At 52.5% G+C, this 27,890-nt stretch overlaps 1 protein-coding gene across 1 annotated transcript in view; it reads left to right on the forward strand.

Moving 5' to 3' along the window:
* The window catches only part of EPHA8 (EPH receptor A8), a 137,305-nt gene that overhangs the window by 92,532 nt on the left and 16,883 nt on the right, over positions 1-27,890 (forward strand). Inside the window, 3 exon segments of the mRNA XM_077190422.1 lie at positions 8,773-9,436; positions 21,879-22,034; positions 26,017-26,352. Of these exon segments, the coding sequence (XP_077046537.1) occupies positions 8,773-9,436; positions 21,879-22,034; positions 26,017-26,352 (1,156 nt within the window).

Here is a 27,890-nt window from a genome sequence, read left to right on the forward strand (position 1 = left end):
CAGGGTGACCTGGCTGGAAGGATTTTGCTCATTCATTTAGTGAACAGAAACAATCCCATAAATACCCACAGGACCAACTGCAAGGCACAGTGGGGCTTTCTGCAGGCACAAAACGTGCAAAATTGGGGTGCCTACCTGGCTGTTGCTGCTGTGTTGATTTTTCATGTCCATTCTTTTTATCCTCTCTCTGAACTAAATGGTCCTAATCTTTTCAATTCCACCTCCCACAGAAATCTTCCCAGGTCTCTAATAATTTTCATTGATCTGTTGCTTGAGACTTTCAGTCCCCGCACTGCTTGAGCAGGAGTGATCAGAACAGTGAATTCATAATAATACCAATGATCAGATTTCTATCAGACTTTATCATACATGTAAATATATTAAATTGTTAACTCAAGTCTAATTTTAGCAGTTAGTTGTTGCAATGATGAGTATCCTGGGAATGTAAGAGATTGAGAGGTACAAGGTCAGAGGGGATTGTGGAACTAACGTGATGTGATCTCCTGCATAAATACGGGCCATCAGACCTGTCAATTCATTCAGCTCTCAAAGCAGCCCAGCTTTGAGGAAAAAACATCCTTGGCTGCAAAATTGCTGGTGATGGTAAATCCTCCAGGTCCTGTGGCGATGCTGTTAACGCGCCCCTGTTAAAAGCGATCGCTCCGAGGGTTTGCCTGCCTCTGGTCTGCAGCCAGGGACCTTCCTCTGCCTCTGCCTGGGTGAGGCAGATGCTGTCCTCCTCATGGCTGCCCTTGGCTGTTACTGCTGTCCTGTCACTAATCAGCTGTCATCTCATCCCAGCCCTGCTGCCAGATTGTGGCATCCTGGAGGAGCCTGACACACATTCAGGGCTTCCTCTGCTCTCCTGCAAGGGAGAATGTTTTTGGGATTTTCAGGGAGACAGGGCTGTTTTCCATTGTTCACATCTGTCCTTAACCCCTCCCCAGGCAATTCCTCCCCACAGTCAGACCACCTGCTGCTTGCAGACTGCCCAAGATTATCCTTCTGGGTGTCCCTGTGCCCAGGCCCTTGGTCCCTGCCAGGAGTGCAGGTGGAATCCATTGCATCCCTGAGGTGACTTGGGTGAGGATGAATCCACCTGGGCAGGCTGTGCTGGGCAGATCCTTGCACTCCCAAAGCAGACAAAAGGATTGAGCCTACAGGAGCCTCATTCTCAGCACACCAGGGACTTCCTTGGCCAGCTAAGGTGCAGTATCCTGTACTGGACATTGACAAATCCAGAGCCCCACCCCATTTGGACTGTCAGCTGTGACTGCAAGGTGACCACAGGGGCTGGGGCTGAGTCTCAGGGCTCTCTACAGCAGATGTCCAGCAGTCCTTCACCAGCAGCTCTTGAACACTACTACATCTGAGTTCTCCATCTTATTGGTGATGTTTATTAACAATAAATAATAATATAATGAATAATCTATATAATAAATTAAATAATATATAATAAATTAAAGAGTAAGTAAATTTTAAAAAGAGTAAATAAATATAACAAAGAATAAAACAAAATTATAATACTGGATGCCAAAAAAGTAAAAGAAAACCAAAAAGGCTCACAACATTAAATGCTGTATACTACCCAACATCAGAGCCACCTCTTGGCCATGCTGCTGAGTCCTACAGGACCTTAGTCAGGCGTGGGGTAACTCCACTGTGCACTTACCCTGTGCTTTTGCCAAATTTTGGCCCGATTACCAACAGGATGACCACATACCTGTGTGGAAACTGTCTTGAACACCCTCAACTTTTCATATATTTTTCCAGCTGGATGTTTTAATGGCTCCTCTGAACACTGGTCTGGACCATGGTTCTTCCTCCATGGGCCATTGCATCACTAATCTGGAAAGTACATCTCACTCCTTTCCCTCCCTGCTGGTCCTTCACCTCCAGGCCCTTTCTGAGTAGGAAATTTGCTCTGGGATCTGTTTGCTGTCACCAGGAGCTGCATTAGGGTGCTGGTGTCTCAGGGAGGCTGGGGTAGAATCCTTGCTGGCAGTGCCAATGCTTTGCCTCTGAGCAGATGCCTCTCAAGCAGCCTCCACAGTGCAGTTCAGGCTTAGGTGGGAGAGATCTGGTGTGATCCCTGCACAAAGAAAGGAACTCCCTTTGCTGGTCACCATCTGTGCCCAGTGCTTTGGGTGTCCCTGGGGCTGTCCCTGCCCCTGCCCCATGCTATAGCTTTGGGCTGGGGTTGTATAGAGGCATTGTACTGTGAAGCCAGATTTTCATGGAGGTCGTTTATTTTTGCTGCCATTTCCTTAATTCAGATACTCTAGCTGAAAGATTGGTGGCAGTGGCCCCCCATTCCTGCTACCTCCCAGCTGTCCTGCCTGGGCCACAGTGCAGGATTTCCCCACAGCCTGTCAGCTCCATCCGTGGGCAGACACAGACAGCATCCTCCTGCCAAGGGTCCAGCACTGCTGGCTGAAGTCATGTTTGTTTTGCTTTACCCACATCTCCATTCCCCCCAGGGCCACCACATGGGTGACAGACAGTAGGAGGTGGGTAGCTCTGCCTGGGTCTTTTCATGGCACTAAGCAGCACAGAGCCTTGGTCCCCAGCCTGAGGAGCTTCTGAAGAGGACTTGTGTCTGCTAGTTCACTGCCTAGTGCCCTATGGCTCGCCCTGTGGCACTGCAGGTCCTGTCACACCTGGGGATCCAGAGGAAAGGCAGCAGCTTCAGAGGCTTCATCCTCTGACTGGGAGATCCCAGAGCTACCTGCACAGCCAAGGCAAAACTGGACGGGTGCCACTTCATCACACCTGTGGGCAAGGTGAACTTGCCTCTCTGGAAGGTTACTTCCCTCTCTGGCTTTGCCAGGGCCAGCAAGAGCAGAGGAGCAGGAGCTGGGAGCAATCGGCACAGTGAGGGTCAGCAGTGCCGTGGGCCCTGGGGAATGTCAGGCCATCAGGGAGCCATGCCTGGCCTGTTTTGACATTTTCTCTTGACAGACAATTAACTGAGGGGTAATTGGCTGTAATTGCTGCTCAGGGGTTTAATTGCATCCCCCCCCTCACCTCCACCCCAGAGACACGTGCAGGAAGCAGAAGGGTCACCGGGAGCATCCCTGTCCCGCAGGCTGCGGTTCCTCTCAATTATAACTTCAAAAGGCTCCCGGGAGCTTTGCAGCTCGCTCCTTTCCCAGAACAATTCCCTTTGCATTGAAAATTAAACTCTTATCAGTGTGGTCAACCCCTTCCCTTGCCATGCCTCCTGTATCCCAGTTCTCTCCAGCAAAACGCCCCAGTGCCCCAGTGCCCTTCTCTCCCTTCTCCTTGCTGGGCACGTGACCTGCTGGATCAGAGGGAGCTGATCGGCCCCTTTGCAAATTGCCTTTCTACTGACTAATTAAAACACTGATGAGATAAGTCAACATATTATTAATAATTATTGTATCGTCTACTTTGATTTACAAAGTCAAACAGGAAATTATTTTGTTCAGACACAGGGCATCTAAGGAGCTTGAATGATGCCTTGCAAAAGGTAATTAGAATGGGAGCACCTTGAGTGCTGGAGGAAGGCCCCCCATGCTGCCCGTGACCTCCCCATCCACCCCCACCAGCACCTTCTGTGGTGGCCCCACAGTTTCCCTCTTGCAGCAGGGGCTGGGGTCAGCCCAGAGAGCCGCTGGGCATTGCCACCCAGGCAGCTGCCCCATCATCTGTCACAGAGTCATGGACTGTCCTGAGCTGGAAGGGGCCACAAGGGTCATCAAGTCCAACTCCTGGCCCTGTACAATCCCCAGCAATCCCACCTGGCATGCTCCATGTTGGCTTTGCTGATGGGAATCAGGAAAGAACTTCAGAGGGCTTTGGATCTCCCCATCCCTGCCCCTTTGCTCCTCAGAAAGGGGTGTATCCTGAAGCCCCTGGGCACAAGGGTGTTCCTCCTTCATCCTACAGTACCCAGAGAGAACACTGTCAGAAAGGCACCAGATCTGCTGAAACCCTCAGCTGAAAGCACAGACATGGCCACAGGATGGTCTCCCAGCAGTATTTGTGCATTAAGAATGGGGATTTCAGCCCTGGGACTGAGATATTTGCAGAGCTGTCCCTACACACCAGGGGACGTTTTTTACCTGGGTCTGATCCTGCAGCCAACAGCCAGTTCATGGCTGGGATGAGCCTCATCTGTCATGAAGCAGGGTCTCCCTTTGCCCCAAGCTCACTCTGTAAAATCCCATCCCCAATGTGATCTGTGCTGTGTCCTTGCTATTCCAGCCCCCTTCAGGTTCACCTCTTCTTCTCAGACCACCAAGAGATATTGGGGCTCTCCCATGTGCCTAGGCCATGTCTCTGCTCTCCTTCACTTTGATGTCCCTGTTGTATTTCTTGGGTTTCTCTTCCAAGCTGGAGCCTCTACCTGGGTCCAGAAGTACCAGCAAGTTACAGCTCAAGCTGTGGTGAAATTAATTTTCTTTGAAGAAAAAAAAAGTGTAGGAAAGGAACATTGGAAAATAAAGATTTAGACTGGTAATTGAGATAAAAGCTCATCTCCCAGTGCTTGTTCAGTAAATCCTGGGTTATTGCTAATTCCCCAGATGCTGGTCACTACCAGTAGTTAATCACCTGCAGTGAAGCTCAGGGTAGTTAACTGCCTGAAAAATCCCTCCTTAGGCACAGCAGTGACTGATTTCATGGGGATTATCTCCATTAAGTCCTCCCATCTAATGATTTATAGCTTCAATAACAGCCTTCTCTTTTTTTCCTCTCCCAGTGACAATGGTGTGAGAAGATGCCATGGCGTGCTGGGAAGGAAAGTGCTGGATGTCTCAGTGGCCACAAAAGCTCTTCTATGCCAGGCAGACCTGGCATCCCTCCTGGAAGCTGTCCCAGGGCTGGGGACACTCGTTCCTTTGCACTCTAAGGATGGAGGGAGGCTGAGCTGCTGCCAGGGGGACACGGTCTCTCCTCTGCTCCTCCTCCTTCTCCTCTGCTGTGCCACACAGGCCCTGGGAGACTTATAAGACCTTACTCAGCTGCCCAGATATCTGGTGTTTGCATCTCTTGCCTTTCATAATCTGGCAAATATTTTATAACTGGTGTTGACTTTAATTTAAACTATTAGGCAAACTCCTGAATGCAGATGCAATCACATCCTCCCCAGCGCGTGCGCTCACCACGTTAATTATGATGTCCTCATTTCCATCTCGCTGGGGGATCTTATCACACTGCTGGGGCCCAGTTGATCTTTGGTTCAGAAAACCACCTCAGCCCATGAACTGAGAGCCAGCAGTGCCTGGGGCGTGCAAGCTGCCTGCATTCCTGAACCAGTGGTACCCAGTGTCACAGAGGTCCCCTCCTGCCCACAGAGCCTGGAACTAAGGTGAAACAGAAAAACCCCTCCAGTAATGGGGATTCCTGAAGCAGGTCCTTTCATCTCCCTTCTGGTACCTAAAAGGGCCTACAGGAAGGTTGGAGAGGGACTTCTTGCAAGGTTAAGCAGTAATAGAATAAGGGATAGTGGCTTTAAGATGAGGGAGGGTATGTTTGGATTGGATATTGGGAAAAAATTCTTCCCTGTGAGGGTGGTCAGGCCCTAGCACAGGGTGCCCAGGCTGCCCCATCCCTGGAAGTGTCCAAGGCCAGGCTGGGCAGGGCTTGGAGCAGCCTGGGATGGTGGAAGGTGTCCCTGCCCATGGCAGGGGGTTGGAACAAGATGGTCACTTCCAATCCAAATAATTTCTTGGATTCTGTGATCCCAAAGGCCCTGAAACTCCTGGGACCTGGCAGGGCCTATGGGACCTTGGTTGACCTGTGACACGCTGGGAAGATGAATCTGTGGCACGTGAGCCATGAGCTCAGGTAGCCTGCCTGCCCCATTCTTAGTGCACTTTCCCTGCAGGCCAAGTGTGGCATTTTGGGCTGGTCTCAGACTGGGATCCCAAGGGACCGTGGGACAGAACTGACAGTGCAGATGCTGTGCAAAACAGCACTAAGTTTGAAAGAGTGATGGTGCATATGCGAACTCTCCAAATTCACCTCAGAGGGTGGAGGTGTGGCTGATACTGACTGTTGCTGGTACTTAGAGATGGGCATTTATCTCCTGCTCTGTCAACAGGGAGGATGCTGCCAGCTCTGGGACTGCCACATGGGGACTGCCATGTGGGGACGTGGCAGTAGTAAGCTCCATCTCCTCTGCCAGATTTAGGAGAGAATGTCTGGAGACCAAAAACAACCAGATGAGCTGGATCCAAAGCATTTTGGTGCTCACAATCACCTCATCTTTCCCTTCCCCGACCCTCATAGAGAGCCCTGCCCGCCCAGGCAGTGCCGAGGGGAGATGGCTGTGCATTGTGGGGACATCCCTGCTCACCCCCACAGCTCTGCCCTCACACTGTGTGGCTCCTCCCATGCACAGCTCTGCTTCCCTTCCCCTGGGAAACTCAGCAGGGAAAAGACAGGAAACAGATGTTGTGTTAATTTGTGCTCAATTAATTTCGACAGCAGCTTCCACCCCCTCAGAAGCACCGCAGCAGCCTGAGCGCCAGTGGGTGTGGGACTGGGGACTGCTCTGCTCTGCTCTGCAGCACTGCCAGCGGCTGGCACACACTGCCAGTACCCCTGTGCCCCCCGGCCAAGCAGCAGGGCAGGCTCCTGGGTGTCACAGCACCTTTGACAGGCTTGTCCCTGGGCTTGGGACCCTGAGGGCTGCTGCCCTCATCCCTCTGGCCAAGCAGACCTGTAGCCTGGCCCCTTTCCATGTTGTCCACCTGAGTACTGGAGTGCAGGGCATGTTCCCAGTGATCCCAGGACAAACCAGGGCATTTCTGGGAATTCAGAACACAATTTTTTTAAATGCATCACAAAACATTTTTCTTCCCTGGGAATGGTTTGATTTTGACCCCCTTTGCCAGCATATTCCCCTTAAAATGAGCTTCCATTGTAGTTTGCACCTGGAGCTGCTGCCTTTTCCAGGTTGCTTTAAGCTCTTTAGGACAGAGAAGCAGAGTTTTCTCCTAAATGCAGGAGAAAACTGGAGATGCTGGAGAAAACTGAAGAGGTACATGACTGGAGTGAGTGTTTTGATCACCCTCACATGAGCAGAAGGCATGATAACATGTCCCCAGAAGTAGCAGGTCAGGGAGGTCAAACAAGGAAGGACATTCCCATCTGAGAGGGGAGAAGGGAGTGACTGTTTTACAGGTATCGCTGATACCTCTTTCCATATCTCTTATGTTCTGGAGGTGTGCTGCCCTCTCCTAGCCCTCTCCCTGCACTGCTGGCAGCCACCCAGCGAGGCTGGCAGGTGCAGGTCCCAGGGATCTGCATCCTTGTCAGCTCCCACATCACCGGGGTGAAGGCTGCAGGCTCACCTCCTTTGAGCAGAGCATCCTTCTCTTGGGACTGCTGGTTTGTGTCTAATGAAACAAAGTCACCACTTGCATAAGAAAACACCATTTTTGCCCTGTCAGAGCAAGCCTAGAGGTTTATTTTAAAGTACTTAAAATGCTGCCTAAAAGATTTGTTTTCCTGCTCTGTGCAGCATGGCTGGGGATTTACCTGGCTCCCCCAGGTAAATCCCTGATTTACCTGGGACAGCTGGGTACACACGGGTGCCAAGATGGGGGGCTGCTCCCTGCCAGCTTACAGGCAGAGCCAGGACCCCAGGAAGGTGTTGGAGGAGGATGCTGAGGCTGGGGGCAGAAAGGTGGTGATCATTTGGAAGGCAAAGGAGCAGGAGTGCCAGAGCCTTCCCCAGTTTCTGCAGCATTGCATCTGAGGCTGTCCCTTACAGCTAGATTGGGCACGGGGGTGGGACTTCAAAGCCTGTTTCTAAGTTTGGGGAAAAACCAGATGGTTTGAAGTTCTCCTCTGCTCCTCTTTCTCCTCCCTTTCTCTCCTAAGAATTCAGGGGTCCCAGATGCGTCCATGGGGGTATGATTGGAGTACCTGGTTTGAGCAGAAATGTGAGCTAAAGAGGTGGTGAGAAGCCCCCAGTGCAGCAAAAGTCTGTGTGTCCTGGTGAGGCATTTGGTGAGAGTGGAGAGGGAGATGCCAGGCAAGACTGAGCCCCCAGAAGCGTCATGTAGCTCCCAACAGCTAAGTTCTACTTGTTCCTCACCCATGGAACTCATATCCAAAATATCACTACTTCTTCTCACTTCCTATCACTTAAACCCATTTCGCTCCCTCCCTTGTGTGACGCCCTGTCCCTCCGAACTCATCCAGACCACCTTCCATTGCAATCCTGCTTGCTGCAACCTGCTTTTGCCAGTATCTCTTCCCCAGGTTTGCCCTGCAGCCAAAAGTATATGGAATTTTCACCCCTGAGCTGTCAAGCCATGAACATTCTGGTTCCCAGAGCCAGCCCTGATCCAGCCTCTCAGCTGGGTTGGGCACTGTGGGCTCACACTGAGGAGCCACACTGGCACCACCTTGCAGGGAAGAAGAGACCTCTGAGCCCCCATGAGTCCACATTTCTTGCTGACAGTCCTGTGCTCAGTACATGCTTCCCCTTCACCCTCTGGTATCCACCCAGAAACTCCTTCTCCAGATGGAAAGCACCCAGTTTAGTTTGTGCATGGGCAGTGCATGAGCCAGTGGAGATCCAGGTGAGCACAAGGCAGGTGGTTCCTGCTGCTGCTGGAAATGACCACCCAAATTAGGGCAGCTAATGAGTGTTCCTCATTTCCCTTTGCTCTGTGGCAGCAGTGAGCTCCCATCCAGACACAGGAGCAGAGATGGCACACATCCCTGCATGCTCCCTGCTCCCCCAGGAGTTGGGAACATCTGGAATGACCCATTTTCTCTGTCCTGCAGTGGGATTCGATCAATGAAATGGATGAGTTTTTCAGCCCCATCCACACCTACCAGGTCTGTAACGTCATGACCCCCAACCAGAACAACTGGCTCCGGACCAACTGGGTGCAGCGGGACGGGGCGCGGCGGGTGTACGCAGAGATCAAATTCACGCTGAGGGACTGTAACAGCATGCCAGGTGTGCTGGGCACCTGCAAGGAGACCTTCAACCTTTACTACATGGAGTCTGACCGGGACCTGGGCACCAGCACCCGCGAGAGCCAGTTCCTGAAGATCGACACGATCGCAGCAGACGAGAGCTTCACCAACGTGGACCTGGGCGTGCGGCGCCTGAAGCTGAACACGGAGGTGCGGGGCGTGGGGCCGCTGAGCAAGAGGGGCTTCTACCTGGCCTTCCAGGACATCGGGGCCTGCATTGCCATCGTCTCGGTGCGCGTGTACTACAAGAAGTGCCCGGCCACCGTGAGGAACTTGGCGTCCTTCTCCGAGGCTGTGACCGGGGCAGACTCATCCTCCTTGGTGGAAGTGCGGGGAGAGTGCGTGGGCCATTCCGAGGAGAGGGACACCCCCAAAATGTACTGCAGTGCCGAGGGAGAGTGGCTGGTGCCCATCGGGAAGTGTGTGTGCAGTGCTGGCTATGAAGAGCAGCGGGATTCCTGCATGGGTGAGTGCCTGCAGTGCCTGCAAGGGAAGGGGTGGCTGCAAGGGGCTCTTGCCTCTTTGGGGAAGGGCTGAAGACAGAAGCTTGCTCACAGAAACTGGGACAGCCAGTCTCTGTGGAGGCCCAGGGGTGTCCATGCCTTTGCTGGCTGGCTTGATCCCTCCAAAATATGTGGCTGGTGTGACTGACAAACTCCCTGGGAGTTCCTGTGGCTCTGACAGGTCGTGGTGCACAGGGCAGGGCTTTGAGATGGGGACTGGCTGCCATCAGGACAGGGGCTGCTCTGGTTCCATCTTTCTGTACCATGGATCATTGGCCCAGAGATCCCAGCTCAGTGCCCCCAGCAGCTCTGACTGGTGCTGAGATCTCTGGTGTGCTCCAGCAAGGCACTACCTGGCCTCTCCAAAACACCCACTGCTGGAATGGGTTTAAAAGGGAGAAAAGCAAAAAGGAAAACACTGAGCTTTCATGGAACAAGGTCATTGCCTCCATCTCTCACCTCCCAGGGCTGCTGCAGAGCCCCTCATGCAGGGGTGTGGGGAGCCTTCCCAGGGGCCCTCAGTGCCACTGGGCAGCTTTGAGCTGCCAACTGAACAAACTGTGATAAGAAGTGGGGTGACCAGCAGCAGCACAGGGATGTGTGCATACAGAGCACGGGCTCCCCGGGAGAGGCCTCCACACAGATTTGTTTGCTCTCTGTTTCTTCATGGGATGTGTTGAGGGGGAGCAGCACAAATATGAGTGCGGGGCCTTTGTTTGAGTTTCATGGTAACGTCAAGTTAGGGAGGCTTGGCTCAAGGTCAGGACGTCCAACACCACACTGGAATGGATCCAGGGGCTGCTGGGACCCACGTTGGCTCCTGCAGGTCTCCAGTTACAGAATGGGAAGAATGGGCAGAATAAATGCTTTTATGTCAAACTCCTTCTGTCTGTGACAGTCGATTTGAAAGTTGTCCTGGGATAGATCTAATAACTCAGAAAAGGTCTTCCATCATGTTAAAGAGTGGGTGCAAGATGTATGTGGGGCCAGGTGTGTGCTACTGCAGGAGAGGGCACTGGCATGGGCCTCCTGGTTGGCTGTGCTAGCCCCACCACTACAAGGAGCTGCAAGTTGGCTCAGACAGACAAAACAGCCCTTCCTCTTGTTCCCCTCCAGCAGTCCTGTACGGCACACTCTGCCCCAGGACATCCCCACCCCAAAGGCAGGAGGCTGAGCAAGGCTGTGGCATTGGTGCTGGGCTCTGCCTGCTTCATTTTCATGTGATTCCTTGGACAGGTTTGCTCTCTCCTGGCAGTGAAGCTATGGCAGCGCCCCTTCTCTGCCCTCCTGTCTGTTTCTGGTGGGATTGCTCCTACCACAGGCATGGCACAGGAGGAAGTGTGGTCCAGCATGTGTCCCCAGGTGGCTCCGCAGACAGCTCAGACCCAGCAATGCTCTCTGGTAAAACTCTCCAAGCCTTGTGGCATCAGAAACAGACAGAAATGTCACTGGACTTTCTCTGACATCAGTGTTGTCTCACCCTCCTGCCTTCCCTGTACCATTTTTCTGGCTCCAGCACAGTTTGATGACTCAACATCGAATGAACAGGGGCAGCACCTCCTTTCCTGCATCTCCTTTGGTGGGGCATCAGGACATATATTTACACATGAAGGCAAACAGATGCAAATCTCTGATCTTGTGCCTGATTGGGGCAGAGTTCATTTTTCAGGCTGAAAAGTGCCTTTTGGGGATGATTTATAAGCCCAGCAGATCTGTTGGAGCTGGAAATTAGCCATTTTAATTGTCAGGCGGATAAAAGCAGGATTCCAGTGGCTGTCGCCCCAGCAATTTTTCATTCTTGGTCACAGGGATGAGATGGTATAAATCACTCCTTGTGGCCCTAATAATCTTTCTATAAATATCAGGGAAATTCATTTTTTGCTTGGGGAGAGGAGGTGTGGAGGGGGAGAAATTAGAGAAGATACTTTGCCTCTATGGCAGTGTTTAAAATCTGATTCCAAATTAATTTCCTTCTGCCTTTCACAGCCAGACGCCTTATTTGTCAAAGCTAAAGATATTTGAATAGTGGAGGTTTCTTCCTCTCCTCTTTAACATTCATTTTCCTAAGGGCCTGCCAGAGTGATGGAAGACAGTTCAGGAAACCAGACCATAGCCAGGGCTGTTCCCAGCCCTTCAAAGGAGAAGTAAGGCAGTGCCACAGACCTGGGGAGGAAGGGGTGAGGTGGGACATGGTGAAAGATGTATAGGAACATTAGGAACTTCTTTGCCTTTCATCCCCATTACAGAGTTGTAGAATCCCAGACTGGTTTGGGTTGAAAGGAATCTTAAAGCTTATCCTATTCCACCATCTGCCATGGGCAGGGACATCTTCCACTTGACCAGGTTGCTCCAAGCCCTGTCCAGCCTGGCCTTGCAGGGATGGGGCTTTGCTGTCATCTATCATGTTGGATCCTTCACTGCCCTTTTTTGGGGCAGGGGGATGGTGGCTGGGGTCTCTGACTCCTGCACTCATCCCAGCAGGATCCACATTTTGCCTTGCTTTGATGTCCTGCTGTTTGCAATAAGGATGTGAAGGGCAGTTTCCACGGGATTGAGGGGGCCAGATCTCAGCCCAGGGTCACTGGGATCAGGATTGTCTGAGGATGCCAGCTGGCTTGGCATTGAGTGTGTCACAACCCCCACACACCAGACATTTGTCCCTAAATCTGTGCCTAATGCCTTGGCCAGATTCCTCTCCAGAGAACCCCCTTCTCCAGCTGGGACTGGGCACATGTGCTACAGTACCTTACTGGACAGATATGGGATTTGAGCTGGAATTCCTACATATGTTGATGACATCCTGGGGTCTGCCAGCTCCTAACATTCCCAACATTCCCAACATTTAGCCCCACAGTATCTTGTGCCACAGCCACCACAAGGATAAAACTCCTCCTGGCACAGCACAGCCCACTTGTTTTTCCCTCTGTTTTCAAGGTTCTGAAGGACTTTTCTTCCCTCACCCCCTAACCCACAGCCTCAGACTGCTCTTTGCTCCTTGAAATGCAACAGTCCACACACAACACATTAACATCTCTTACACACTGCAAATAGCAACTGCTCTGCCTAAACAGCAGAATAAGCAAGAGCAGGAGGGAAAGGGATCTGTCCCAGCAATTTAACAGATAAGGAGACAATCAGCATAATTCACCTTATTGATATGCAACTGCTGTGCAGGACACATAGATACCCATTTCAATAAAGTCAGTGCAATTAGAGGCATGGGAAAGGGGAGCCTGGTTGTGCTTCTGTGGGCAGGGAAGGGCACATAATCCACTTCCCCAAAGGCTGAGAGCTGGAGCATTGGTACCCTGTCCTGTGTGTGGATGGATGGAGAGGTGGACATGGAGGGTCAGACAGGTGGGGGCAATGGCTCTTCAACCACATCCCTCCTACCCTCTTTGGGGAGGGCTGTCAGGCTCCCGAGCCACCAAGAGCTTGGGTTTTGGTGGTGGTCCTTGGTGGATATACCTTGGTCCTTGGACCATGTAAATCCATGGTCCTTGCATGAGGGTCCCCTTTTTGAGCCAAGTCCAGATTATTTCTTGGGCTGCGTCTCTCACCAGGTATCAGTGAGCAAAACTTCAAGTTGGGCTAAAATCTGTTCAGCTGCTCACAGGTTGTACATGCAGAGGGAGTTTGTTTGCAGCATCAGCAGCAGTGCCATGGCTACAGATCATGGTGCTGCTCTCTGGGAGTTGACACAAACCCATCCAGCATCCAGCCATGGGGGACCCCCAGGAGCACAGAATCTCCCAGGAAGGGTTTTTGTTAATAATCAAGTAGAAAAGAGGGCAGGCCCTCTTTCCTGTTGTCAGAGTGGGTGGATGAGCCTTTGGCAGAAATGCCACTCTCAAAGAGCTTCTTTGTTGAATATCCAGGGCTTTCAGGAGCTATTCAGACATTTCTGTCTGAAGTTTGGAAACAGGCATCTTATCCTCTGGGTATTCTGGTTGCTCTGGCTGCTTTCCCTCCATTCTTGGGACCTTCAGTTTGGCTGTTCCCTTTAGATGGAAAATGGTGATGAGGGAGCAGGAACTGAGCAATTCCTAATTCCTGCTCCAGCAGCCCATTTGTACATGAGGATGGGTGTTTGTAGCCTGAGTGAGAACAGCCACCAAACACAGGTCTGATGTGTGTGGCTGAACAAGGATCTGGCCCTGGGTTAGATTTTACCCAGCTCTGCTTCAGCACGAAAATGGCCTTTTTCCTCTGGGCAAAGGAGAGGGACACTGCCACTGCTGGGACCCTTTCCCCTCCAGCCCCCAAAATGAAGGAGAGGTGGGAACAGACGAAGGACTGCTGAGCTCTCTCGTGCCTCCTGTGGTACACAGCTGGTGGAAATGGATCTGGAGAGTCTGGTTAGCAATCTGGAAGCCAGTTAATTTTTTCCAGTTGGTGGGATTCATGCTGATGAACCAATCAGCAGATTTAATGTACCTTAAAACTTCCTTGTGGGCAACTTTAATCGAGCAATTAAAGCACCACAGCATTGCTAATTAAGAGGAGAAAATACCCAGCTTGGTAATTATGTGCTTGTGAATACAGTTTTGTATCCATGGACATTTATGAAAGGAAGTCCCACAGCTGGTGGGGCAAGGGGGGAGCAGAGCTGTGTGAAAGGAGGGGAAACCCTATCCAGCTGCACCCCATGTTCTGTGCTGGGGGCAAAGCCTGGAACAGGGGCAGGGAAAGCCCTGGAAACACCTGAGGAGAAACATGCCAGGAGAAGGCACTGGATGGGGATTGGAGCAGCCTGGTCTACTGGAAGGTGTCCCAGCGATAGGTGGAATGAAATGGGCTTTAAGGTCCCTTCCAATCCAAACCATTTGGTGATTCCATGATTCTATGAGAATATCCTGTTATGGCAGCTCCAAGCAAACATCTTGGAAGATGTTTCAGTTTTCATGGAGTGGATTTCAAGAGGAATTTCTGTGCAAGTCCCAGCACACACGTGGTAGGCCCAAGCCACAGCCTTACCTGCCTGCAGCATCCTCTGCCTGCTGTCTGGTACCAGGCTGTACCTGGTACCCAGAGCTGGTGGCACCAATGCCCCAGGTGTCCCACACAGAGGGGCTCTGCCATGAGTGTACCAAGACAAAGCTTCCAATGCAAGGAGCAGAAACAGTTCCAAAGTGGTGCTATGGGAGTTATGCAAAAGTCCTTTCTGTGATGCCAGGCAACAGAATCAAAAAAAGTTGGTGACTTATAAGATTTTCATTGTGGTTTGCAAGGCCATCAGCTGCTCTGTAAAATACAAGGAATACTTGCTGGTGAGATCATGTCACCTCCTGGTTATCCCAAAGCTCTGCATCCTCCCAAGAAAGAAAGAAAGAAAGAAGCCAGTTTGTCTTCCAAGATGCATAAGCTGTGACTATCTAGGAGCACAGAATCATAGAAAGGTTTGAGTTGGAAGGAACCTTAAAGCTCATCTCCTTCCAAGCCCCTGCCATTGGCAGGGGCACCTTCCACTGTCCCAGGCTGCTCCAAGCCCTGTCGAGCCTGGCCTGGGACACTTCCAGGGATGGGGCAGCCACAGCTGCTCTGGGCACCCTGTGCCAGGGCCTCCTCACCCTCACAGGGAAGAATTTCTCCCAATATACCATCTAAACCTGCTCTCTTTCTTTTTTTCATTAGGAAAGACTTTTTCCTGTAGAGGCTTATCCAGCCTTGGGGTGGGACCCTTGGATTCACACTTGTCTCATACCAGGATCTCCAGCTCACTGTCACAGACCTGGCTTCAGGCTTGGAGCCCAGGGGTGCTGGGCTGTGTGTGTGTAGCTAATTCAGCCCAGTGAGATCACTGGAGAAGGCAGGAGGCAGGACAGAGTGATCCCAGGATCTCCAGCATCACTCCCACCTCTAAAATGCAATGGCTAATTGCATTTGCTTGGAAAACAAAACAAAGCAGAACCCCAGCACCTGAAACCATTCACTTATTTTTCTGCTAAGGAACAAACAAAAAGGATGGAGCTGCCTGCAGAGCACCACTGTATCTCACCAACACAACAATATAGGGTTTGTCCTTGGCTGAATATTTTGTGTGCCACTTTTCCTCTGAGTTTTCTGTGTTTCAGTGCTGACAGAAATGAAGGGTGAGAATGATAGTGAGCTGGAGTTCAGGGTAGTGATGGGGATTAATCAAATTTTATTTGTGCTTAGCAGGTCTCTGTGTCCCTCTGAGAAGTGGTGAGGAGCAGCTGGGCTATGATGGATGAGGACATTCAGCAGTTTGGGAATGTGGGTTTTTTTCAGGGGATTTTTATTTTGAACTCTTCCATAAAACTTGGCTGCCTTTGGGTGGTGAACACAGGCTGTTCCTCTGGATTTCCAGTGTGCACGTGCCTGGGAAGCTGTTGTTGGGGAGTCAGGACACAGAACACAAGAAAGATCTGGAATTTTGCACCAGTCCTTACACTGGGGATAGTGTAGCACAGTACGGGGCAAGGACCTCAAATTCCCCACTGGCACATTCAGAGGTTTGGTGAGATGGCCTTGCATGGAGCAGATTCTCCTCAACCTACAGAGGAGGAGGGCCCTGCCAGAAACTTGTTCTGCCCTTGGCAGGAGCTCCAGATGCCACTTAAGACACTGTTTGTGTCAGGGCTTCTTCCCCTTCTGAAAACTGCTGCTGCTGCTGCTGCCACTTCTGCAGGAAGGAGAAAGATCCAAAGGCTGGTGGAGCTCAGCAGAGGGGGCCAAGGGCTGTGCTGGCCCTGGCATGTCTGGGCACCCTCATTTTACAGCTGAGCCCCTCTGCACATCCACAGCCATATGGATGTGCTGAGAGGGCTCACATGCCCCCCCAAACTGCACTCCAGCTCCTGCCAGGGATGGGATGAAGCTCTTGGTGTCCTGTGTGTCCTTTCCTCTTTCATGCCTTGCAATGGACACAGAGTTACCTCCAGCACTGTCACCCTTCAGGCGTGACACCCCTTCCTCTAGACTGCGTTTTCTGGGTTTGCTTCTGGTCTGGTGAAATCTGTGGGGGTTTTTTCAGAAGCTTTGGATACTTCTGTCTAAAACTCTTTGACAAGGCTGAGTTTGGGAAACAGCTTTTTTCTAATTCTGGCACTAGGCTGCCTGTTTCCATCCTACTCCAGCAAGCTGTAGCCTTTCCCTGGGTAAGCTTTATAAAAAAGCCTTTGCTCTGAGCATGTCAGGGTGTCTCACCTACACAAGTCTTCACAGCCCCACCTCCACTCCCACAGAGGGATGTCTGCACCAGGCAGCAGAGCAGCACTCATAGCAAACTGGGACTTGGGTGTTTCCTGCTCTTATTTTTCATTTTTTTAAGATGTAGGAAAGAGAAGAGTGTCAGGTGTGTGTCCAACAGTACTAAAATCAGGCTGAATGGGGATGTGAGCAATCTGGTCTAGTGGAAGGTGTCCCTGCCCATGGCAGGGCAGGGGAGCTGGATGATTTTTGAGGTTCCTTCCAAACCAAACCGCTCTGGGATTCTGGAATTCTATGCTAGAGGTGTGGTTCTAAGTGATTCTGACTCTAAGACCTGCTGATTTTTCTATGGCAGCATCATGCAGATTTCCAGTTTGGGATGCAGCCAGTCTGTGCACCTGCAGTTCTAGTTTTCCCAGCACTACAAGTGGAATTACTCCACTTGGAAGGCCAGGACCCTCCTAAGTACAACTTGTTCTGGTGGCAGTGAAATCTGGGTATCACCAAGAAGGATGCAGGGTGTCCTTTGCTGTGTGTGCCATTTGCTGGGAGCCCCAAGCACAGGGTCCTTCTGGCTTTGCAAAGCTTTCATGGGTAAAAAATTCCTCTTGTTTCCCCCTCTGAAAGACTCAGGGGTACAATGGGGTGTGAAGTGGGTTAATTGTGGGAAGAAGGGCCAAGAAGTGGGGAAGTGATATGAGGTGGAGTCTGGGGCAGTAGGAGACAAGTTCAGGGGTGTGTAGTGGTGAGATAGGTTGTATTGGGGATGGGAAGAACTGTGAACTGTGCAAAGGGGCTGCAAGGTGGTAGTGGGGCTGTGGACAGGCTAATGTGGTACCCAGGGACCAGAGGTGACCAGGGCTGAGGCAGAGTGGAGACAAGCAGCACAAGGAGGGTATGTGAGCACCAGCAGGCCCTAGGGCAAGGCATGACCTCTGGACCAGGAGATGACTTGAGAGCACCAGCCCAGCCAGGCCCCCAAACTCCCTCCAGGCCACAGAGCCTGGGCTGACCTGGGATTGCAGGGAAAGGGGAGCACAGCCCTGCTAAAACAGAAGATTTTGGGCAATGAGGCAAATGTGTCATTTTAAGACATGACTGAGAATAACTGGCTTCTGTTTCAGTGTCTGTGTCATATGGGAGCTGAGATTTGAGGCATCATGCTGAAACTGGATTGAAAGGAGGCTGGGATTTTCTGTGCTGGCTTGTGCAGCCTGGGGGGCTCTGGGACTGGTGCCTGTCTCTGGCTGTCACAGTGGCTGTGACACCTTTATTTCCATCTCTATCTCTTCCCAGCATGGCCAAAGGGAGATACATGGCTGCTCTTCTGCTGCTTGCAGATGCCCAGATCTGTTGAAGGGTCAGGAAGGGTGGCACCAGTGTCACAGAGCTGCCCCATGTCACCCTCAGCCATGCCCTCACCCTGCCCAGACCTCCTGGGCAGAGGACAGAGCCAGGAGAGACTGACATGAGGGCAGTGCTCGCATTTGCAGCCCTGCTGGAGCAGCCCTTGGTGGTCCCACCAGGGCCACCTGCAGAGCTCTGCTTCCAGGCAGCACTTGAGAGGGAGAGGAGCAGCTCATTCCCTGCTAGCGGATCCTTGACAGGTCCATCCATCATCTCCTGAGCTCTGCCAGCTTATTAGCAGATGTTGTCCTGTCCCCAGAGGATGGAGGGGGAGTGAAACAAATGGACCGAACTCCAGATGGCTGGCAGGGCCCTCCACGTTCACTGTTCCTGAGACAAACCTGCTGCTGCAGGGTCCTTTGGGCAGGTGACACGTGACAGTGGGGCTGGTGGGCTGGGAAAACAGGCAAGGTGTGCAGTGCAGGGTGGGGGGATCAGTGCAAGCCCCACAGGATAGACCCAGACAGGTCTGGAGTGATCATAGGGGACTCACCTGTGCAATACAGGGCTAGAGATGTGCTCTGCCCAGCACAGGTTCAACACTGGGGTTTGTAGGCTCTGCTGGTGACACCAGGATCACCCGGGTGCCTGGGCTGCAGGAAGAATGCAGGTGTACAAGTCTTGGGCTGAGTGGCAGGTGAAGGGCTGCTCCTGTCCCACCATGCATGTGAGATCAAACTGCAGGGACGGGCAGCTGGGGCTGGCACTGGGACATTGCAGCACTTCTGGTGGCTCACAAAGAGGCAGGACCTGAGATCCTCAGATTCAGAGCAAAGGAGTCTATCACATAAAATAATAGGAGTAAAGAAACCCTCACCTTCCCCAGGGCTCCAGGGAGGGCACTTCTGGCAGGTGGCCATAGTTGACTGCCGTGAAAACAGCAGAACAACTACTCTGCACCTCTCTGCTGGATGGCTGCAGACTTGGGAGGCTTCTGTGTGTGTCACAACCACAGCTGTGGAGCCCAGTGTGTTTTAGACCTGGTGCATTTGATTGAATTTTTCCTACTGGTCACGGCTCTGCTGTTTGCTCTTCCCAGAGCTAACCTGAGAAGTCCTGGCCTTTCACATGTCACTGTCATGGCATGAGAGAGCTCAGTCCAGAGCAGGACATGCCTGGCATCCTGTACTGAAGGTGTCTCATACTATGTGCAGGTTGGAGCTGGTGCCCTCTCCCCTGAAGGCTTTGCACATGTCCTGCTTCCCTCAAAAGTGGGCACTGAGACACTCAGAGGTGCATGACCCCCTGAGCAGTGCCTGTCCCAGCACCAGGTGCTCCCCAGCCCTCCCTGCATGCTCATGCTGTCCATGTGCTGGGAGCTGGCTCCTGATGGCTCTGCCCTGGTGCACAAATTCACCTGTAATTTGTCATTTAGTATAATTTTCCCCTTGAGTGCATCTAAAATAATTGTGACTCATTGCTACAGGTAATTAATGGGTTTTTTACAGCATTAAATGCTAAGTGATTACAATTGCTCCGTGCAAATCTGCTGTGCTTTGTGTTCCCATCCTTCCTGCTGCCTGTCTTTTCCTACCTGAGGTAGCACTGATTTTTCTGCCCTTAATTAAATAGCAGTGGAGGGAAGCACTCCAATGCCTCTGGAGCCACAAGTGGCTGGTTGCTGCATGGGTAGAGATGATGGTTTGCAGGTCCAAGGGACATTCACACAAGTTAAAGGCAGCAGTTCCTGTCCTGCACCTGCCCAGCACCGACTGGGGCTGTCCCATTGCTCAGCTCCCATCCATGCTCATGCAGTGTCTTCATCCTTTCCCACACAGGAAAACTGGGAAATTTTCTTTTTTATGTTTTATTTTGGGAATTTGGTTCGGTTCTTTCCCACCAGCTGGCTGCCCCCCAGATTTGTCCCCGCATGAGAACAGGGTGTATCTGTGCTCACATGATGCAGACTGGAGGGTGCTGCATCAAGGGGCACTTGGCAAGGGCAGAGTCCCTGAATTTCTTGGTATCCTCAGGACCAGTCAGCACCAGAGCCTGCCAAATGTCTCGGGCTGTCCTTGGGAGGACAGGAAATCCCCTGAAAATCTGCATCCCCCGTGTTGTCTCCTCTCCTGATGCCCTTGAGGAGGTGAAAGGTGCCAGAAGAGCTGAGGAACAAAACCAGCCCCAAGCTGCTGCAATTTCACATCTGCCTTCCCTTGCATCTCCAATTTTGGGCATTTCTACTCCTTGCCCTGATGCCCTTTGGGGAGTGCAGAAGCAGAAATTTAGGAACAAAGTCTGGAACTGCTGGTCTTTGCTGAACCAAGGTGTGACACCAGCCTGTGCCACCACCTCTGGCACATCCAGCACATGTGCATCCTGCCAGTGGTATCACTGTTGCTGTTAACAGAGCATTTGGTGTAAAAGTGCCACAGAAACTGGTGACAGAGCCCAGAGAGGGACCAGCAAGTGCTCCCCACACCAGGGATACATGACTGGAGCACTGCCTTCAGCTGCCATTACTAGAGTGCCTCAGTTATAAAAAGGCCCTTGTGTCACTGTACAGTGTGTGAGAGGTGGAATATGCTGGTAGCATCAGTCCAGGGAGATCTGTGGCAAGGAAAGGAGTGTTATTAATAAGAAAACAAATCAGCACCTTGAAACAGAACAAACAGCATGGAGGGACACAGCCCACTGAGGATGCTGGATCACAAAAAACCCTTTTACATGCCTGAAAGCAAAGATTGAGGCTGTACGCAAATTTGGCCACTGGAGGTAAAGATGAGAAAATGAAGGTATTACTACCTCAGTGGGAAAAAACAGAGATGAGTCAGAGTCAGGAATAATCCTTGAATCACTAGAACTGGTCCTAAAAGTACCTCATGAGCACAGGGACCCAGACAGAGCCTGCTTTCCCTTATTTGGAATCTAAGTCTGCAGGAGAGGGCAGATCCTTCCACCCCCAGACAGATACCTGACATGCCACATGTCCCTCTTGAAGAAATCGCTTTTTAACGAGAGACAAGCTGTTTGTTTGTGTGACAAATGATCTACCTGAGGGGCTGCTGGGAGAAGGGGTAGGATGAAGCAGAGCAATGGGTGTGAGATGAGCTCCTGTATCAGGAGGAGGCAGAGGAACTGCAGGCAGGTTGTATTGTCAGAAAAAAACTTTTTTCCAAGGCTGTCTCACTTGGCCTGAATTTCCCTCTGCCTCCAGAGGGAGGGCAGCAGGCGTGCAGTGCCTTTTTGCTGTACTATGCAACCAGAGAGGCTCTTCCCCTATCCTTTTGTGTAAGAAAACTCATTGCTCTGTGTGGCAGCACCCCAGGGTCTTACAGAGGGACATGTACCATGTTCCAGATGTGGAAAATTTAATTTCTGAAACTTCCCACATAGATACTTTTGGGAACCTGGGCATAGCCAGTGTTTGTGGCAATCACCATGAAGTGAGGATTGTGTTGTAAATTTGCCCCATAAATGGTATTTTGGAATAGTTGCCAATAGATTTCCAGTGCTTCCATGGTTTGATCCTTGCAATGCTCTCTGTCCTGAGGGCAGACAGTGCTGGACAGCAGGCACAGGGGCAAGAATACCTGGAGCTTTGCAGGCAGCTTCTGAACAGCAGAGGCACCCAAGTTTGTTTGTGAAGCAGTGGGGAACGGGTGTCAGGATGGCAGTAAGTGCAGCTGGGGGAACAGAAGCTTCCACAGAGCCCAGTTTCCAGACAAGCAGCTGGAGGGGACTCGCCCAGGTGCAGGGGAGAAAGGCTGGTTTGCTGTGCACTACATGAGAGCAGAGCTGAGCTTTGTGCTGGTGGGATCTGCTGAGCTGTGGGATGATCCTCATCCAGGCACATCCCTCTGACCTGTGCCCATCTCCCTGCAGCCTGCCAGCTGGGATTTTACAAATCAGCCCCTGGGGACCAGCTGTGTGCCAAATGTCCCCTGCACAGCCACTCGGAGAGCCGGGCAGCTCGTGTGTGCCACTGTGACAGCAGCTTCTACCGCGCCGTGCAGGACCCCCCCTCGGCCGCCTGCACACGTGAGTGCCCCCTGAGTACCCCCTGAGTGCCTCCTGGGTACCCCCTGAGTGCCCCCTGAGTGCCCCCTGAGTATCCCCTGAGTACCCCCTGAGTGCCCCCTGAGTACCCCCTGAGTGCCCCCTGAGTGCCCCCTGGGTATCCCCTGAGTACCCCCTGAGTATCCCCTGAGTGCCCCCTGAGTGCCCCCTGAGTGCCTCCTGGGTACCCCCTGAGTGCCCCCTGAGTATCCCCTGAGTGCCTCCTGAGTACCCCCTGAGTGCCCCCTGAGTGCCCCCTGAGTACCTCCTGAGTACCCCCTGAGTACCCCCTGAGTATCCCCTGAGTGCCTCCTGGGTACCCCCTGAGTATCCCCTGAGTGCCCCCTGAGTATCCCCTGAGTGCCTCCTGGGTACCCCCTGAGTACCCCCTGAGTGCCCCCTGAGTACCCCCCTGAGTACCCCCTGAGTGCCCCCTGAGTACCCCCTGAGTACCCCCTGAGTGCCCCCTGAGTAACACCCTGAGTACCCCCTGAGTGCCCCCTGAGTACCCCCTGAGTGCCCCCTGGGTATCCCCTGAGTACCCCCTGAGTATCCCCTGAGTGCCCCCTGAGTGCCCCCTGAGTACCCCCTGAGTACCCCCTGGGTACCCCCTGAGTATCCCCTGAGTACCCCCTGAGTATCCCCTGAGTGCCCCCTGAGTGCCCCCTGGGTATCCCCTGAGTACCCCCTGAGTATCCCCTGAGTGCCCCCTGGGTATCCCCTGAGTGCCCCCTGAGTATCCCCTGAGTGCCCCCTGAATATCCCCTGAGTATCCCCTGAGTGCCCCCTGGGTATCCCCTGAGTGCCCCCTGAGTATCCCCTGAGTGCGCCCTGGGTATCCCCTGAGTGCCCCCTGAGTATCCCCTGAGTGCCCCCTGAGTACCCCCTGAGTATCCCCTGAGTACCCCCTGAGTACCCCCTGAGTGCCCCCTGAGTATCCCCTGAGTGCCCCCTGAATACCCCCTGAGTGCCCCCTGAATACCCCCTGAGTATCCCCTGAGTGCCCCCTGGGTATCCCCTGAGTGCCCCCTGAGTATCCCCTGAGTGCCCCCTGGGTATCCCCTGAGTGCCCCCTGAGTACCCCCTGAGTATCCCCTGAGTGCCCCCTGGGTATCCCCTGAGTACCCCCTGAGTATCCCCTGAGTGCGCCCTGGGTATCCCCTGGGTATCCCCTGAGTACCCCCTGAGTACCCCCTGGGTATCCCCTGAGTTCCCCCTGAGTACCCCCTGAGTATCCCCTGAGTGCCCCCTGGGTATCCCCTGAGTACCCCCTGGGTATCCCCTGAGTGCCCCCTGAGTGCCCCCTGGGTATCCCCTGAGTGCCCCCTGGGTATCCCCTGAGTACCCCCTGAGTATCCCCTGAGTGCCCCCTGAGTACCCCCTGAGTGCCCCCTGAGTATCCCCTGAGTGCCCCCTGCGTATCCCCTGGGTATCCCCTGAGTGCCCCCTGAGTACCCCCTGAGTAACCCTGGCTGTCCTGTGCCCACTGTGCTGCACTGGGGCAGTGTCACATCCTCGGACCCAGCTGCTGCTCCTGCCTGAGCCCAGCACTCTCCCCCGGCCCTGTACCTGCTGCCCAAGGTGCTCCACCAGCCCTACAACCCCAAGTATCTGTCTGGCATGTGAGCTGAGAGCCCTCCTTAGCTGCACTCCCTCACTGTCTCTGTGTCAGCCCCATCCTGCTGCTCTCCAAACGCCGCTGACCAGGGTCAGAGAGTCACAGAATCGTTAAGGTTGGAAAAGTCTCTGTGTTTGTCAAGTCCATATATCAGCCCAGCACCACCACCATCTAACCTCTAAACCATGCCCCCAAGTGCCACATCCACACATTTGTTTGAACACTTCCAGGGATGGTAACTCCACCATTTCCCTGGACAGCCTGTTCCAAAGCCTGACCATCCTTTCTTTGAGGCAATTTTCTCTAATACCCAATCTAACCCTCTTGTGGCACAGCCTGAGGCCATTTCCTCTTATCCTGTCCCTTGTTACCTGGGAGAAGTGATTGACCCCCACCCCAGCTTTCTTTTCCTAGAAGTGCACTGGATGGTCAAACACCCCTAGGAAGCCATGGGGTCAGTGCAAGTGTTGCTGTGCTCTCCTCTGTGGGTGACATCAGGGTTTGTCATATGGTCTCAGCTCAGCTTTGCAATATGCTGCTTTGAGGGGCCCAGTGCTATTAAAAGAGGACAAGGACATCCCAGGGAGTGTCCTCCTTTCTGCAGTTGGTCCAGGAGGACAGACAGGTGTGGCATTGCTAGCTGAGGCCAGAATGAAGGAGGGATAAGCAGCACTTGACTTGTATTTCCCTAAGGAATATCCACCCAAGTTTATTAGTCTGGCAAGGAAATGTGAGTTCACCTTTCCCTTTAGGTGAGCATATCCAGCTCATCAACTGTGGCTCTCCCCACAAATCTTCATGCCTCACCATTGCTTCCTGCTTCCCCCAGAACTAATACCAGCTCTTGCTGTCTGGCATTTGGCATCCTGATCCTGATGGTTTTACCTCCAGGGCATTTCACCCTGTGCCCTGCCTGTGTCTGCTGTCTCATGTCCAGCACATTCGCTGCTCTGGGCAGTTCTGTGTCCCTTTGTCGAGGTTTAGGGCAAATTTGGAGGAGAATTTCCAAATTAGGGCTCCTCCAGTAAGCAAACCCCCACAGCCCCTCCCCCCAACCGGTTCGGGAAGGATTCCTTGGAGAGGAGTGGAAAGAACCTGTTTATTTAACAAGCACAGCACCCCCCAGCACACAAAATGAACAATACCGGATGGCACCGCTCTGAAAAAAGATGACAAATTCAGAAAGTCTCTCTTGGGGGGTGGTCACTCTGTTCTCAGTCCCTCCAGCGCTGCGCCAGCTGCTGCAGGCCACAAGGTGCAGGATCTTGGTGTTTCTCAGGTCCCAGTCCGAAGCAGGTTCGAAATGATCAGAAAAAGGAAAGGAGAAACTGTCCAGGAAGAAATTGGACAGTTTAGCTAAACTAGCTAATGAGCAAAAGCAAGCAGAAGCGAAGCAAGCAAGAGCGAGAGAGCAAAAGCAAAAAGCCAAAACAGCAAAAGCCAAAGCTGCAGTCTCTGTGTCCCGCCAGGCTGATAAGAAAACCAAAACAAAACTTTCCCTCTTCAGAGCTGGTCTTAAAGGTACAGAACATGATATCCAACATTAACAGAACACATGAATGGGGATACAAGCATCATAACGCCACCCTAGGACACCCTTGCAGCAGTGTTTGTGAGCTCAGGTCCTGCTGCCCAAGGCACATCTCCATTTGATGGGGTCTCTGGTCTCGAGATGACCCCAAGGTGTTAGAAAGTCTCTTTTTCCCAGCCCCGAGACCAAAGAAGAAGACAGGATTCCTTGGCTCTCATTCTCAAGGTTGTTTCTTTTTCCTTATCTATAACATTCTTTCTCTGACCTGCTGAGATTTGTCTGGCAGGTCAGTTTGTGGAACACTGACTGCCCTCAGGGTGGTGTTATCTTTTTATACTAAAAACTACATGTACTTTAGTTACAATAATTTTCCAATACCTATCCCCTATGTTAGACAGTCTGTCTCTACTCTAAACCAATCCAAAAGTGCCACCATCACAGCAGAAGATGGAGGCTAAGAAGAAGAAGGAGAAAGACAGAACACGCCCAGATTCCTCCATCTTTCTTCTTGAACCCCCATTCTAAAAACCCCAAAATTCTACTTTTCCACTCTGTGGAAAATTCACTATCATTCTACTCAAACTCTTGTGGCTTATACATCTTCATACAAAGTTGGTAGCTTTTTCCATGGGCTAAAATCAAAGGCACAGGTGTTTTTGACCCCATGCCAAGGTCTCTGAGGCCCCTGCCAGGGTCTTGAGTTCTCCAGGGTAGCCAGAGGAATGTCCTGGATTCCGACATCCATTGGTCCCACATTCCACCATTTCAATACTCCAGCAGCCCTTGCTCTGCCTGAATCCCCACCTCTCTTGCAGGGCCCCCCTCTGCTCCGGTGAACCTGATCTCCAGTGTGAACGGCACCTCGGTGACGCTGGAGTGGGGCCCGCCGCTGGACAAGGGCGGCCGTGCAGATGTCGTGTACAACGTGCGGTGCCGGCGCTGCGCGGGTGCCGCGGGGCCGTGCGAGGCCTGCGGCAGCGGCATCCGCTTCGTGCCGCAGCAGATGAGCCTGGTGCAGGGAGCACTGACCGTCACCAACCTGCTGGCACACACCAACTACTCCTTCTGGGTGGAGGCCGTCAACGGCGTCTCCGACCTCAGCCTGGAGTCCAGGAGAGCCGCGGTGGCCAACATCACGACAAACCAGGCAGGTAGGAGGAGCAGACCCACCTCCAGACTTGGCCTGCGGGGTGATGCTGATGTTGCTCCATCATTGCTCCAGGCAGTGTCTGCAGGAGCCAGAACCTGCTCTAGCAGTGAGGGGCTGATTTGGTGATGGGCTTGGGACAGCCAAGAAATGGGTCCCATGTCCTCTATGCTGCTGGAGGTGGGTTCAGGGAACTGGAATGGGATGGGGATAAATTGCTGCCCAAGGTAACTCTTACCCTACTCTGCTTCTGCTTCATGGGGTCCTTTTCCCTTCTCCATTCCCTTCACTTCAGCTTGCAGACACTGTTGGAGGCTCCTTTTCTGCAAGAGACAGGGGACACAGAGAATACTTGTTTATTGACAGGAACACTAAGGAGAGTATGAATGTTTCAGGCTGATCCTCCAGCCTTTTGTCCCTTCCCAAGGGCCAGGCAGCTGTTCATACTCTGCTCTTATCTCACACCAGTGCCAGGCCCTGGCAAATGACAGCAATGTTTGCTGGGAAAAGTCTCTCTTATGCACGTCTCACCTTTGCAAATCCCTCACTGCAAAATGATCTTTCCTCAGGAAATTCCTCTGAGCAGTGCTCTAGCCCAGGTAGGACAGGACTTTGTTCCATAGCATTTTTCAATGGAGCACACTGTCAGCAGAGAGATCAGGGCAGGGACTGACCTTCGTTGTCAGTTCTCCCAGTTTGAATGAGCCCACAAGAACTTCCCATGATGCTGAGCCCCTTCTGGTCTTGTGGCTGAGGTACCAGTGGGAGAAACTTGGGAGCCTTGCTGGTTAGTTCATGGCTGGCATGAGAACAGGTCCCTTTGTCACTAATACCAGCCTGTAGCACTTCTGCAGCATGTGGAAATGGCTCAGTCCTGCTGGCTTGATCCCTCACAATCCCTCCAAGTGCTGATGAGCTGCCTCAGCCTGATGTCTCAGACGGATATGCTCTCAGGAAGTGCTGAGTATTCCTATTTTGACCATTCAGTTGCAAAATGGATTCTGAGCAGGTGCTGTGAAAGCAGTGGGGTTGGGAATTTAGTAGTTCAGCTTCTGTGCTCCAGCTGCTGCATGTGGCAGAGCCCCCTGCCCTCCAGGGGTCTGAGGGACCCCAACACTGCATGGGGGGACCTCCTGGCTGCTGTCACCCTTGTCCCCCCAGCCCCAATGGCTGAGGCAGCTGCAGCACAGATTCCCTGGGCTGTTTGGAGAAAAGGCATTGCCCATGCTCATGCAGTTTAACTGATTCCCACCATCCCACCCTGTCCCATCTCCCCATCTGGTGCAGGGTGCTCTGTACCAGCAGCATTTTCTGCTTCTCAGAGGAGCCAGCCCCAAAGAGCTAAAATTGCTGCTGCAGTCCCTGTGGCCTCTTTTGGTCTCTGTGCTGCTCTGGCGACACCCCTGCACTGCAGCCATGGCCACTGCAGCTCTGTCTTCCCCAGAGCTTCCACGTCCCATTTTTCACCTGACAATGAAGCTCACAAGTGGGGCCCGAAACCTTTCCATGAGTCAGACCCTATGGCTGCACCTGGCCATCACA

Source organism: Agelaius phoeniceus, chromosome 24 (assembly GCF_051311805.1).
Source record: "Agelaius phoeniceus isolate bAgePho1 chromosome 24, bAgePho1.hap1, whole genome shotgun sequence".
In the NCBI taxonomy this organism is placed as follows: Eukaryota; Metazoa; Chordata; class Aves; order Passeriformes; family Icteridae; genus Agelaius; species Agelaius phoeniceus.